The sequence below is a fragment of the Mytilus galloprovincialis genome, chromosome 1 (assembly GCF_965363235.1).
Source record: "Mytilus galloprovincialis chromosome 1, xbMytGall1.hap1.1, whole genome shotgun sequence".
Taxonomy (NCBI): Eukaryota; Metazoa; Mollusca; class Bivalvia; order Mytilida; family Mytilidae; genus Mytilus; species Mytilus galloprovincialis.
Genome location: NC_134838.1, coordinates 107,691,790 through 107,706,203, shown reverse-complemented (window position 1 = coordinate 107,706,203; position 14,414 = coordinate 107,691,790). Strand labels below are relative to the sequence as shown.

The following is a 14,414-nucleotide window of genomic DNA, read 5'->3' as shown; positions in this document are numbered from 1 at the left end:
TATTTCTCTTTTTAAAATATCATGTATTAAATTATACCCGATGTTTATTTTTTTTTTTTATTTTTTTTTAGAGTTATTAAGAGACATGTTACACTTTTTCGATAACCGAAAAATAAATACTGATTAGGTTTTTTTAAATAGTAATGCGCGTTTTTGAGACAAAGTTTCCCGTCAAGTGACACGTATCCATATAAATTGAAACTAATTGAGTCCCATTTATCATTGATTTATAGCCGCACTTGATATTAAGTTTTGTTAATACCTTCAGATATTTAGACGACACATCCCCTCATAATAATCCAGATGTTTCAAAATATACCAATGAAATTTATCCGACTGAACTTCCTCGTACTGAATCTAAGGTTTGGATGTGATATTTCCATTTAACTGATGTAGTCATAGTAGTCTTCATACCAAAGTTTGAGACAATTCGGACTTTTTTTTATTCTTGATAGTTTTGTTCTTTTTTTTAACTGGTTCGAAATGCGAGTGTTTTCGTAAACAAAAACTTAAATAACAATTATTTTTACAACAAGAATATTTGATCTTTTTCTATTTTAAAAAAGTGTCTAAAAGGTTGGCAGTAATGAAGAAGCGGTATATGTATAATAACTTTAAGTGTTGATTTTCTTTTGAATAAAAAGCAAAATTAGTTGTAGAACAGAATATTGTTTTGGCAAAATAGGTTGCGAAATAGAATATTAACCCAGCGGAAAATATTGGATTCACGTATCTTAACTTTTACTAAATTTATTTCAACTAACGGATGTATAAGGTACAAAAGCCTATTAGGATCAAGAAAAAATCATTTATCTAATTATAACGAGAAAACTATCGCGTAATTACGAGATAAGAAGTTATTTATCTCGTTTTTACGAGATAACTATCGCGTAATTACGAGATTAAAAATTCATTTGCCAAGTAGATTAAGAGTAGAAGATTTTTGTAAAAGATTACAAAAAAATACCTAATTGCAGAAATGACTTCAAAGGGCAATAACTCCTTAAGGGGTTAATTGACAATTTTGATCATTTGACTTATTTGTAGATCTTACTTGGCTTAACATTTTTGCTGCTACAGTTAATATCTATCTATTATAATATTCAAGATAATAACCAAAAACTCAAAGAAAAAAAAACATTAAAATTACCAATACAGGGGCAACATCCTTACAACGGGAAGTTTGATTTGTCTGAAAAATTTTACCCTGTCATATTTGTTCTAAAGCATAAACTTCATTTTACCCCTCCCCGTGTTCTATTCTCAGCAATGTTGGCTATCATGTTGATGGGCGAGGATTTCAGATACATTTTTTAAACTAGAAACCCTAAGGATGATTAAGGCCAAGTTTGGCTTAACTTGACCAAGTGGTTTCAGACGAGAAGATTTTCGTTAAAGTTAACGGACGACGCCAGACCACGCACGCCAAGTGATGGGAAAAGTTCACTTGACCCTTACGGGCGCTTCATCAGGTGCCCCGGAATGGTAACAATGATCTGTATATCTATCTATATATATATATATATGTGTGTTATCTTATCTCGTAATTACGTAATTACGAGATAGATTAGTTTTCTCGAAATTACGCGATAATTATCTCGACGTACTTACGAGATAAAAAATCATCATCTCGTAATGACGCGATAGGTTTCTCGTAATTACGCGATAATTATCTCGCAATTACTCGATACTTATCTCGTTATTACGATATAAAAATTATTATCTCGTAATTATGCGATAGTTTTCTCATAATTACGCGATAATTATCTCCTATTTACGCGATAGTTTTCTCGTAATTACGAGATAGTTATCTCTTAATTACTAGATTTTTGTTTTTGTGTGACCCTAATAGGTTTTCATAATAAGGGAAGTAACATTCGACTAAAAAGACTTTGATAAATCGAGTTGTTTTACACACAGTTTTATGGTTATATTATGTAATAAATGGGGAAAGATATACATGGGTCAATCAAAACCATTAACCAATAGATAATATAAAACAACATGCTCAAAAAAGAAAAACATGTCTACTATACAGAAAGATATAAATAAATCAACACGAACTCCACTTAAAAACGAGGATGAAATCAAAATATCAAGGAGTAGTTCTTGCTTTATTAGTGGTACCGGCAGTCGTGTTATCCATACATAGCATGATCAAATTTGGTGATGAGCATATTCGATATCTGTGACACAAATATGACATACCGTTCATTCAGATCATGTTGTCATTCCCAAATCTTTCGAAGGGTTTACTTTAACTTGGGCCATTTTTAACCGTTTGTTCAAAAGCATACTTTTAATATAAAAGAAGAGCAAAATATACCAGATGGATATTCAAAATCATAAACAGAAAATAAAGTGACAACACCATGGCTAAAAAAAGAAAAAAAAACAGGTGCATAATAGTATAAAAGACACAACATAGAAAAATAAAAGACTAAGCAACATGAACCACACAAAAAAATGGGGTGATCGCAGATGCTCATGAAAGGTAGGCAGATCCTGTGCCACATGTAGCACCCGTCGTTTTGCTCATGTTATTACAAACCCGGATGATTTCAACTTCTCCATTTGGGACTCTTGATTTAATCGCTTCCGTGTGAGCAGCAATCCCCAATCAAGGAAATCATGATAAGAAATACAAGACCCAGGAATATCGTATAAATTGGGAGATATATACTCCGAATGCAGGCGCTGCAGGCTAGAATGTTGCTACATAGAAATGGAAAGTTCAAAATTGGGAAGCTGAAATCATCTCTTTTGTCGCTAAGTTTTTTCTTTTCAACCGACCCTGTCAATTTTTAGACATGTTACGATATGAGGTAGAATTAACCGTATCTGTTGTGTCCTTTATCTCTAGTTTGATGGGATAAATACGTTCAACATAGTTACTAAATTTTGAATTATTTAGTGAGAGAACATTAGCTATATTGCGGGAGGTAAAGTTAAAGGATTCTTTCTTACTATGAAGTTCCTGTATGAAGTCAGCCTCATAAGATTAAAGGAACAAATCTACAAGAAGATGGGCACAATTGGTTCCCATGGGAATGCCCATAGTTTGTTGAAAAACACGTCCTTCAAACGTAACAAAAGTGTTGTCAATCAAGAAATCAACCATCTTGATAATTTCAATGGAAGAGAGTTTTTTTGTTTGAATCAGAGTGATTTTTTACAAAGTAGGATTTTTCCCTCCTAAGACCAGATACTTCAACTTTTTTACTTGTTTGGCTTTATAAATATTTTGAAATGAGCGTCTATGATATGTCTTATGTAGACGAAACGCGCGTCTGGCGTACTAAACTATAATCCTGGTACCTTTAATAACTAATTGTATCTACGTTGGTCATTCTTTTTTTTATATAAAAAAAAAGCAATACCAACTCTTTAATTTGATATTTAGTTTGGAATGGAGATTACTAGCGTAAAGTGTAGAAAAGTCAAATGTATTAATACTAATACAAGATGAAGGAGTCTTATATTTTATGTACTCTAAAAGATCTTTGGAATTTTTAATATCCACACCTGATTACTCCGCTTCCATAAAAGGCAGTTTCACAATACCGTTAAAGCCCGGCTTTGATTGCTAATAAATTTGATGTTGATAATTTAGAAAGAGGTTCTGTGGAGCACCTGGAAGACCGTGAGCATTATACCGTTCTTTTAAGGATACCTAGGTAGGTTATGTATCCAATAGTGATGGAAGATCCAGTCTTCGTCTTTGGTTGATAACTTTTTAAGCAGCAAAGATGTAAACAAGTAAAAAAATAAAATTTAAATTTTCATTTTGTCGTTATAGACTTATTATTGATGATTCTGTTGTTGTCAAATCATTACGTATATTGGTAGATTTATGTCAATTCTCTTACGATGTCGTTGTCCTGCACTGCTCGTGACGATCTGTTTATGAAATCAAACACTCTTTACATAAAACATCTTACGATTAAAATTGACTGTAAGTAATTTAAAACTAAAATACTTAGGAATTACGTATAGTGTTTTTCATAATGAGAGTAACTGAAGTACAGCTTCCGATATAATAGTGTATAGGAAGGTAATGTTTCTTTATTAGAATGATATATTATTTTTTGGGGTCAGTTTTTTGGCGATTATTGTTTGATATGGATTTGTTTAGGATTTTTAGTACACAGACCTCTGTTTTTTGTAGTTTATTAGCATCGTGTGTATTTATTTAGTGTTAAATATACAATTCAAGACCTTTCTATCATACAAATTGTGTAAAGCAAGTTATTGACCTCTAGAAGTTTTTGGTGTTTTTCATTTTCTTTATAATTCAGTTGAATTGATTTCTCATTTGCTGTTTTAGATCAAACTTACTACCTTTAAAGCAAAATTATTCAAAATAATACCAGTGGTCATCTATCTTTCAGTTAAACCAAGAACTTTCTGGGCGGATCAAGGATTTTGGAATGGAAGCATAATTCTGGAAAACATAAGACACCAGAAATTAAAGAAAGATATCATAAAAAAATCACATAAATTGTTAAAAACATGAGATTTATTTTTAATTGATATGGCGATCAAAAGAAGGAGTTTGCCTTCTATGCATTATCCTGGATCCGCCACTAGCATTTGAAAACGATAATAATGCCCCATATAAATATATTATAAAAAAAGAAGTTATCTTAGCTATATGGAGATATCCATGATCCATCAGTAAATACAAAGAATACAACTTCTAACCAATAAAATTGATAATGGAAATGGGGAATGTGTCAAATAGACAAACACCCGAACAAAGAGCAGACAACAGCCGAAGGCCACCTATGGGTCTTCGACACAGAGAAAAACAAAAACGCACTCGAAGGCGGGTTTCAGGCCAATATTGATTTATTTGTACATTAGTTAGGCCATTAGTTTTCTTGTTTAAACTGTTTTACATTTGTGAAATCGGGACATTTTATAGCGGACTATGCGGTATGGGCTTTGCTCATAGTTGAAGGCCGTATGATGACCTATAGCTGTTTACTTCTGAGTCAATTGGTCTTGTTGAGAGTTTTCTCATTGGCAATCATGCCACATCTTCTTTCTATATTGTATTGGTATCAGAGTCTTGAAAAAAGTTTACTTTTTATTAGGGATTTTTTCTTTAATTACAACACGAAAATCAATACGGTAATTACGAACTAAATATAGATTGTGCTATTTGTAAAAAAAAATATTTATTATGAAATATCCGTTAATCCGTCTAATCTCCAATTGTATAAAAACTAATATATCGGCGACATGTACTTTTAATTTGCAACTGTCGCGTATTCATCTTGCAAAAGTTCCTGTTGTAACATAACAAGATTAACGAGATCAGGATAGGTTGATTAATTAATATATAAATATTATTCTGATTGATGATAATCACATTAAAACTTTGACATGATTTTCCTGTATACGAAATAATCCATTCGGAAAAACACCTATGAATTCCTGAATACCCTTCTAATAGCGAACAATCCTTTCAACAATAAAATCGCCGAACATACTATCATCTGTCAAACGGTTTAATGGGATCTAATCAGTCCTGTTAATAATTCTTATTCTTTAAAATTTAATATCACAATTAATTAATAATTTTTCAATAGTCTAAAGATTTATTCGTCTGATAAATGACTCATCCGCAAAGTTCCATTTTAAATAGCTGCCGATAACTTATTAAGTGGGCCCTACTTTAATAATATCTGTCTACATATATAAATTTATAAACTAACGTATACTGATTTCACCTCAGTATTAAAGCGACGACGATAGACGAAAGTTCTCTTCGGAACTTGACAGATTTTACGTGACCTAACGGTTGTAATTTAGCAATAGAATCTTAAACGAAAGCCTTTGGCCAATATAACTTTTAAAGATGGAATGTGAAATGAATGATAAATACACAGCTGGAATAGAACTGTCTAACAAATGTAGAGAATTTTACCACAAAAGAATGGAAACAGCAGAAAATGTGAAACAAAGACTATCTCCAGTGCCAGGAAAAGAACGGAAAAGATCATCAATAGACACGGCGATGGAAAAACTGGGAAATGAAATGGTAAGCTTTAGTTTTTGAAGTATAATATATTAATAATTTTGTCAATGATTGCCTTTGTAACTCTAAAATTTATACACTATAGAAAGGCGGTGTTTAAATTTGTGTTTATTTTTTTATTTTTTACATTGATTTGAAGAAGTGTATGAGACAAAAATTAGCATGAAATTAATTAGAAAAAACGTTTCAGACATAATATGTACTGGATATACACTTTATATAAAATTGAAAATATTAGTTATGTATATTTTTTCTGGTTAATATAAAAGTACAGAGAAAGTTGTTTATAATTGATCAGCAACATACATGTACATTACTTACTTTTATCATCCCTAATTTTTATCACAGCTGAAAACTATTATGTTTTTAACATGCATCATGCACTTTATTACACAATCAGCGCAATCTGGCACCAAATTACCATCAAAATACAGATATAATTTTCTCAAGGAAGTTCTTTTAATGTATCAGACATACCAGAGAATACTAACACTCCTTTCGTCTAATCTTTTTGTTTTTCACAACAAGAATAAAAAAGTTAAATTGGGAAAGTACATTTTGTGGTAGGTACTTCGATACTGACATATTATGTATTAAGTTGTTCGTTTATACAGTTATTTTATGTTTAAGGAAACTGTATATGGGTTTGATTTGTGAAAAAGGAAAAAACTGTTTCAAAAAGATATGAATTATTGCTCATCTTTTAAAAGGGACAAGTGAGGTCTTTCAAATTATTGAATCCGAATATGTCGGGTTTTTTTCAAAGTTCATCTCCTTTGAAATTTCTAACACAATATGAATCAAACTCTATAAGATTTGTTCTTATCATTACATAAGAAATATATCGGACAATTAAAAATTATAATGTACTTTTTCCTTTGTAAATGAAAAAAAAATGAATACTCAACATTGATAGCGCTCTGGCTAAATATTTTGTTGAAGTTACATCACTTTGAAATGTACATGATATGATTTACATTGTAAGCACCGTCTTTTACGAATAATTTAGTGTACTGAAAGTTCGTAACAAAGTATCAGCAATATATCGGACAAATAAAAAAATCTCCACAGATTGGATTTAACGCCTCTTTTAAGTATAAATAGTATGGAAAACAAAATTGTAGCTATCCTCATTGCAATTTTATCTCGATTTCTTCAACGGTTTACATAAAAATATCTAGGATGAATATGAAAAATCAGTAATGATCAAATTTTTTGGTGGGTAAAGTTCCGTTGAAATCTGATCCACGAAAATCAATATTGTAAGTGCTCTCAATCCTACGCTTGTCATCGGGAGTTTACCAAGATTTACACCTAAGGTTACCATCCAAATATCTTAGACAAGTTTATAAAATCAGCACAGATCTATTATTTATAAGACAGTCATGTTCCCGGAATTTTCGCGTGATATGGAAACTCTAGTATTGGTGGAGATATTCACTTTAACAATTTTATTTATTCTATATCACCTAGAAAACTTTACACAGAAACATTGATAAACAGACAATTGAAATCTATTAATCGTTTCATTGGCTTTCATATTTTATAGACTTGTTAGGTGACGACTTAAGGAGGAGGGTGCCAAATAAATCTAGTTTCCGAGTATCTGTAGAACTGTCCCTTTCCTTGGGCTTTGGCTAAAACCTGATCATTTATTGCTACAATATGTGTGTCATTCTTCTGCTTGTCACCATAGCATACCCCTTTAAATATGAAAACCTTTGGCTTCTGTGGTGTCTACAAAGATGACATTAAATCATCGATGTTATCGATATCTCCAAAGGAATTTTAGTTCAACAAGATAACATTTATAAAAAAATACATAAAGAATCGTTTATGGTCTCAAATTTCGATGTTTTGCCCCGTCATGAATGTCTGATAGTTTAAACGCCTATTTTTAAAACCCCTTACACTATCCAATACGTATTGTCTTTGAACAAAGAATAACATTGACGTGTCGTCATAGATTCAATATTTATACAACAAAAATGACAAGGGCGTCATCTTTATTTATGATTGAATAGGGGTTTTTTCTATTTTTGGAATACTCAGTATTTAATCATTCGCCTTATAATTGATAATATTATTGAATTTCACTTTTGATTTTTGTGGCAATAGTTCAATCACATCATTTTCAAACTATTTGTACTTATAAATACTTATAAATATAGAATTTACTATTCCGAACTTTCATCAAATACCACTTTACCAGGTTTATTTCCAGTTGTTAATTTTTAATGGCGATTAGAAACTTCTGTAGATTCTTCCTTTGCCAAAATAGAGTTAAAACATGTTCATATAAATTACATTAAAATTTCAATGAGTTATATACCTATTTTTTTAAATATTTGGAGCAGGGGTAAAATTTGGTCGAGGATAGCTAAAACGGGAGTATTGGCTATATCGCAAATAGAAGTATAAATTAATGATATTAGTTCGCAGTAATATCATTTAAGCATTTCCCTTTGAAATCCATTTTAACGAAAGTTTTTTCCCTAAAAAAATATTTTATTAAAAGTTAAGACAGTTATTGATGAATACTTTTCTTTGAAATTTATAAAAAGTACAAAATGTTTACTGATTAAAAAAAGGATACTAAGGAAGAAGCAAGAAAGCCAAGCCTAAAAGATGCAAAATCGGGTTCTTAGATAAACAGTGTCCATCTGATTCAGATCTAAATAAAAATCATAAGACATATCCACAAACTATTCGATATCAAATATTTAAGACAACAAATTCCATATTTAAAGTACAGTAACTATCAGACAAGAGTGTGACAGATGGATGGACGAAACGTACGGTTTCCCTAAACTATCTAACTAGAGTGCATAAATCATGATAGCGATTTTATTGGAAATAAGTTTAAATTACATTTCTTGACAGACACCAGGGGGTACTTTTTATTGGTATGATTTAGATAGAAAGGATTTATCTTATCAAACAATACATGATTTAAGAAATAAATTAGAAAAAGACATTTACTTTGGGTTTAGAAACTTCATTATTTGGTGACTGCGATTCTTGATAAATATTGTATTTTACAAAGGTTAACAATAACATGACGTATGTAGGCCTGGAAATCAGTTTTGAATACATTTTGTACAATAAACCAAAGACGTGACGAATTATCTGTTGATATGTCTCAGTGTAAACCCACAAGAGCTCCTACTTAAAGTAAATTGTCTATACTTGTCATACATTCTTCTGATAAGCCGCTGAATAAGATATACTTGTTTCCAATAACACTTACTGATAACCAACAGGTAAAGTATGGTCTTAAAATGGACAGAACTGTGCAAATGAGAGAGCGTAATGTGCAGTTACTCAAAGAAAGGTCGTTTCCAGGCAATTGAGGCCGATTAATTTATTTTTAAATCTAGTCCTAGTTTGCCCAAACCACAAAGATACAACGCAACGGGAATTCTTTACATAAGGGTGATTAAGATGTTAAAAGATCGATTAAACATAATAGATTTTTTTACCACAATGACTTCCTCTGTTTTAAAAGGTGTTATATGTTTACTTTATACAAGGGAAGTGCGTACAAGCAAAATATTGAATTTCAAATTAGAATAAGAAGTTTCCTTTCATTCTTTACACCCATATCCTATATAAATACTTATATTATATTGAGGACACAAGTTTACGTGCATATTTCTGAATAACACAAACATTTATTCAGAGGACACTGTTTAAACATGGTGCATATCCTGTACAATGCTTATCTTATACATTTTAATAAGATAATTTGTTTTACCTTGATTCAAAATTAAAAAGGATGAATTATTAGGTCTTTCCACCTTTCTTGTGGAAAGACCTATTGAATTTGTTCTGATTATTTTTTTTTTCTTCCGCCTAATTTTTTTCTTGCGGTGTAAAAATGTTTCAAAAGATGTCGCTTAGTTTTTTTGTATATGATATCATTCAGTCTATACGCTTTTGAAACTGACCCTGTTTAACCGAACACTTTTCTTTGTAAGAGTTATCTCCCCAAACACTGTTTTTCTTGTTATCAGATCTCCTCCGCAACCGTAAAAGAAAGCGACAAATTTATTTTTCCAAATTGCTCGTTATATCCTCAGGATGTTACGTTTTATTTTCACCGAAGCTTTACGAAGACTCCATATGAGAGTTATTTCCCCTTTTGTAATGAAATAAGTGAAATAAATTTGTTACTGGAAAATCATTAGTGATAGAGGCCTAGGGTCTTTTGATTTGAGGCATTTGGTCAAAAAGTATGAAAATGAGGTCAAGGTCAAAGGTCAAGGTCATGTTAAAATTTTTGATTTTGGCTTGTTATCGCTTCTTTTCAGAAATCATATAAGATATCGACAAAATATTTTCACACAATTGTTAGTCGCGACATGTAGTTACACATAAATTTGAGTCGAAAGGGTACGTAAACATTTGATGCGAGTTTTTCCCCCTTTTATATCTAATATCAGTCGTATGGTAATATAACTCATTAACAATATAAAGTAAAGACCTAAAGTCTTTTGATTTAAGGTCCTTGGTTTATGACCTTGAAATTGAGCTCAAGGTCATATGTTAATTTAACGTTCTAGATTTTGACCTTTGCTTTTACCTCATATGTATTCATGTTAAAGCTATTAGACTTTTTGCATTAGGTTGCAAGCACTATGACGTTGAAAAGTTAACCGGAAGTGACATTTTGTAAACCGGAAGTAGCTAATTTATGTAATAAATTATTGTTAAAGTATGTAAAACCATATATTTTTGGAATCAGCGTCAAGTAAAGTATAAGACAGTACCGGAAGTAACATATTTTGAACCGGAAGTAGACAATTATCTCCCTTATTTATATCTTTTTGTATAGAAACCATATATTTTTGGAATAAGCGTTCAATAAGCTGTCATTTGAGGCTAAAATTGACATTTAAAACCAAATTTTAATATTTTCATATAAAAAAAGGTCTTAACTGGTGGAAAGACCATCAATGGTTCTCTGAACAATTGGTTTTTAATTGTTTATTTAAATGACTTATAGAATATTGAAAAAGTAATACTAGGTTTACATAAGTATTTCTAAGTACCACAAGGTCATATTGTTATTTGTTGTTTGTTCCTTGAGCACTATGGTCGAATATGTTTGTATTACGCAATTTAAAAGCATGTTTGTAATGATTAAGTAAATATACAAGGTAGCTTTATAAATTGATATATTACGATAAAGAAACCTTTTCAGTGTATAAAATGCATTGAAACTGTACCTATTCATAGTGAATTTTGACTTTGATATATGCAAAAGTTGCATGGGAAAACTATTGCTCATCTACTTACTAAAACACAAAACTATGTTATCATTGAATAAAGTAACACATGGTTAAATGTTCATTTTGACTATGTGAATATTAAAAACTATAAATTTTGGTTTAAACCATCGCTTTCTATTAAAAGTGTTTGTTCTACTTAAGGAATGAAAGTTATGGTTCAATAGTTTAGGTTGTAGCTCTGTTGTAATATTCTCTGCACGTCGCTGAAAATTTTTACTTAACTTTTGACATAAATACGTTATATGGGAACAGAATTGAATCAAAAGATCGTGTAATATACGTGTACTATACAACACATTTACAAATGACTTTACAGATTAAGACTTTCTACGTAAAATATCATTCTTTTGAAAACATTGAAATTATTTTTAAAAAGTATAAATTTTAAAGTGGATTTTAAGAGGCGACGTAAACGTAACAGAATTCTATCGGCATGTATGCTTTTGACGACTTATATATTGTACACATACGGTTTATCATTTCAGTTTGATTAGTTCATATGCAATTAATTATACATGTACACTATTCAAAACAAAACCAGAATCTGCAAAACAGTTTAAAAAGCGAGTGTGATATAGATTTTTGTGTTCGTTCACTCTCATGTATATGTAAAATGTGAGGTAAAATATTACTAAAATACAAAGCATAAAATTTTACATTAATGTGATAACGTCTTAATATTCTTTAATGTTTCTTACAGGCTTCCCTTATGGACCAAGACCTATCCTTAATGAAACAACTTTTAACTCTCAACGAAGCCATAGAAGATTTGAAGTGGCGGAGCAGAAATAACAGCAGAACACTCTCTACAAGTTCGTGCGATCTGAGCGAGTCAGATATATCCTTATCAGACACAGACATGGTATTCCAATCTGAGGACGAAGAAGTGAATACAAATTCATCCGAAAACCACAAATGTGACTCATTGGAAACAAAGTGTGACTCTCAAACATTCCAATTAGACAATTCAAAAGTTTTAAACAATCAAATAAATGACGACAAAATGTGGACGACGGGAAATCTATTAGAAGAAGTCAGTCATAAATTATTGGACCTCGATGGCTCGTGTGATTCTGGTATTAATATTGAATAACAATGTATAAACTGTATGTCAAGATAGTTATTTAAATGTAATGAGTTAGATCGAGATAGCTGACGATTGAAACATCGATTAACATAGGCGGTGTATAAACTGCACACAAATAATTGTAAGACAATAGTTAAAATTGATCAGAGACTATTGTCCACATGGTGACTGATATAAATTTTGCGAGGAAAATTTACTAAAAATACCCTTTATGGATATTTCAGTGCAGATAAATAGAGAAATAAGATTTGAATATTTAAACAATAAAGAAATTTAGAAAGATCCCATAGGCCAAATAATTCGTCAGCTATCTCTTCTGTATAATTATGAATTTGTATTTCGACACACCTTTCATTGAGGGTAGTATTATAACGATTGGCTCATTGTCATGAAATTGAACAAATAATAATACAAATTCATAATTATTATATGAAATATTTATATGAGGCCTAATTCAGATGAAACAATACTTATAAAAATGTAAAAAAGTCACCATGATGATGAGAAAAAGCTTGTGTCATACATACCAATATAAAAATAACTTGATATTTTGAAAGACATCTTATTAAGTGAATTTTTATAAATGTTAGATCTAAATATTTTTTCTGCACATAAAACAAGTAGAACTTAACAAACGTGCAAGTAAATTTTTTTGTGGAGGAGGAGGAGTCTCGAGAGAACTTTGTCGAGAGAGGCAAAGAATGCAGAAATTAAGGGAATCCTTTGAAACTTAAATATTTCGTTTTCACTATATTAAAGTGAGAAACAATTGTTTAGTCTGTTACATTTGTAGCAATTTCGAATGTTTCAAAGGTGTCCCAAAAGTAGTAGAAAAACTACTATAATACTGCATAATTCATGATTGTTAGGATTAAGTTCCCTTTGTGAAATTATGACGTCATAAACAAACAGTCCGAGTTTCTTTTGATTTGTATGAAATGCATAAAAAATCAAAATGCAGTAAAATAAAGTGCATACATTTCATTATAAACGTGATGGGAAAATAACGTTTATTTAAGCCGATGAAACATATTTTGATGTTGATATCCAACGGCGCTTTACTTTTCAATAGATAGTATGTATACATATCCGGTAATCATGTTTATTTTTTGCTATGGTACACAAAAATATATCCTTGTTACCAATTGAATTTTTCAAAACATGATTTGTCAACAGTTTCGACATTTCATAATTTATTTCTCTAGTTTGAATTCTATAACATTTATATGTCTACATTCAAAGCATGATCAAAACTGTGTCACTTAGATCGTATAGAGTTTGCTACCGTTGTGGCTGTGTTTAACATGCTTTTAAAACGCACAGAGAAAGTGAAGATGTAAATAATTGTGTTTGATCTATCAATTCAAAATTGTCTGTTTATTTTGTACTAGTGAAATTCAAACAAGTTTGGGTTAAGTTTGTTCTGTTTTGATTTTAAATTGTTCTGTAAACAAACTTATATATTGAAATAATCCTTTGCAGAATACAATAAGGTAAAATCTATACTGATGTTTAATTTCTCCATGTTAGAGATTGTTATAAGGACATGTGAATCGATAATAAATATCAAACTTGCGTCATGTAATATATTTCACCTTTTCCTACAAATTTCTCACAAATGCTAAACAAATATGAGACATATAAAAACAAGCATACTTTTTTATTTGCTTAAAGATCTTTGAAGTCTATTTCAAAGCTTGCATTTCTGTAATTTGTATTTTTCTCACATCTTTTCTCTAAAAATTAAAATCATCCATTTAGTAACTTCAAATATTGTTTGCTGAACAAAATTAGATATGTTTAATGACTCTTCGTCATTGACCCTCATTTTTAAAATTTATTTAGTCTTATAACTTTTATTTCAAATTACTATATCTGATTATAATTTCAAAAGTCAAACTCTTTTTCTTTGAACAAAAATTAACGAAAAAATGAATATGATCAAATACATTTTACTAGAAAGTATATTTTAACGGGTATGTCTAAC

General features: G+C 30.5%; 1 protein-coding gene across 1 annotated transcript; it reads left to right on the top strand.

The window, feature by feature from the left end:
- Positions 1–5,734: 5,734 nt before the first annotated feature.
- Positions 5,735–12,736, top strand: LOC143049730 (uncharacterized). The gene is made up of 2 exons (XM_076223423.1): positions 5,735–6,049; positions 12,041–12,736. Exons 1-2 carry the CDS (start codon positions 5,867–5,869, stop codon positions 12,431–12,433), a joined length of 576 nt encoding a protein of 191 aa, XP_076079538.1. The 5' UTR covers positions 5,735–5,866; the 3' UTR covers positions 12,434–12,736.
- Positions 12,737–14,414: the final 1,678 nt, after the last annotated feature.

Excerpts from the sequence above, each read along its gene's own strand:
- LOC143049730 (XM_076223423.1), top strand. The coding sequence starts at position 5,867 with ATGGAATGTGAAATGAATGATAAATACACAGCTGGAATAGAACTGTCT. Across the intron at positions 6,050-12,040 it reads AAAAACTGGGAAATGAAATG|GCTTCCCTTATGGACCAAGA; the intron begins GTAAGCTTTAGT and ends TGTTTCTTACAG.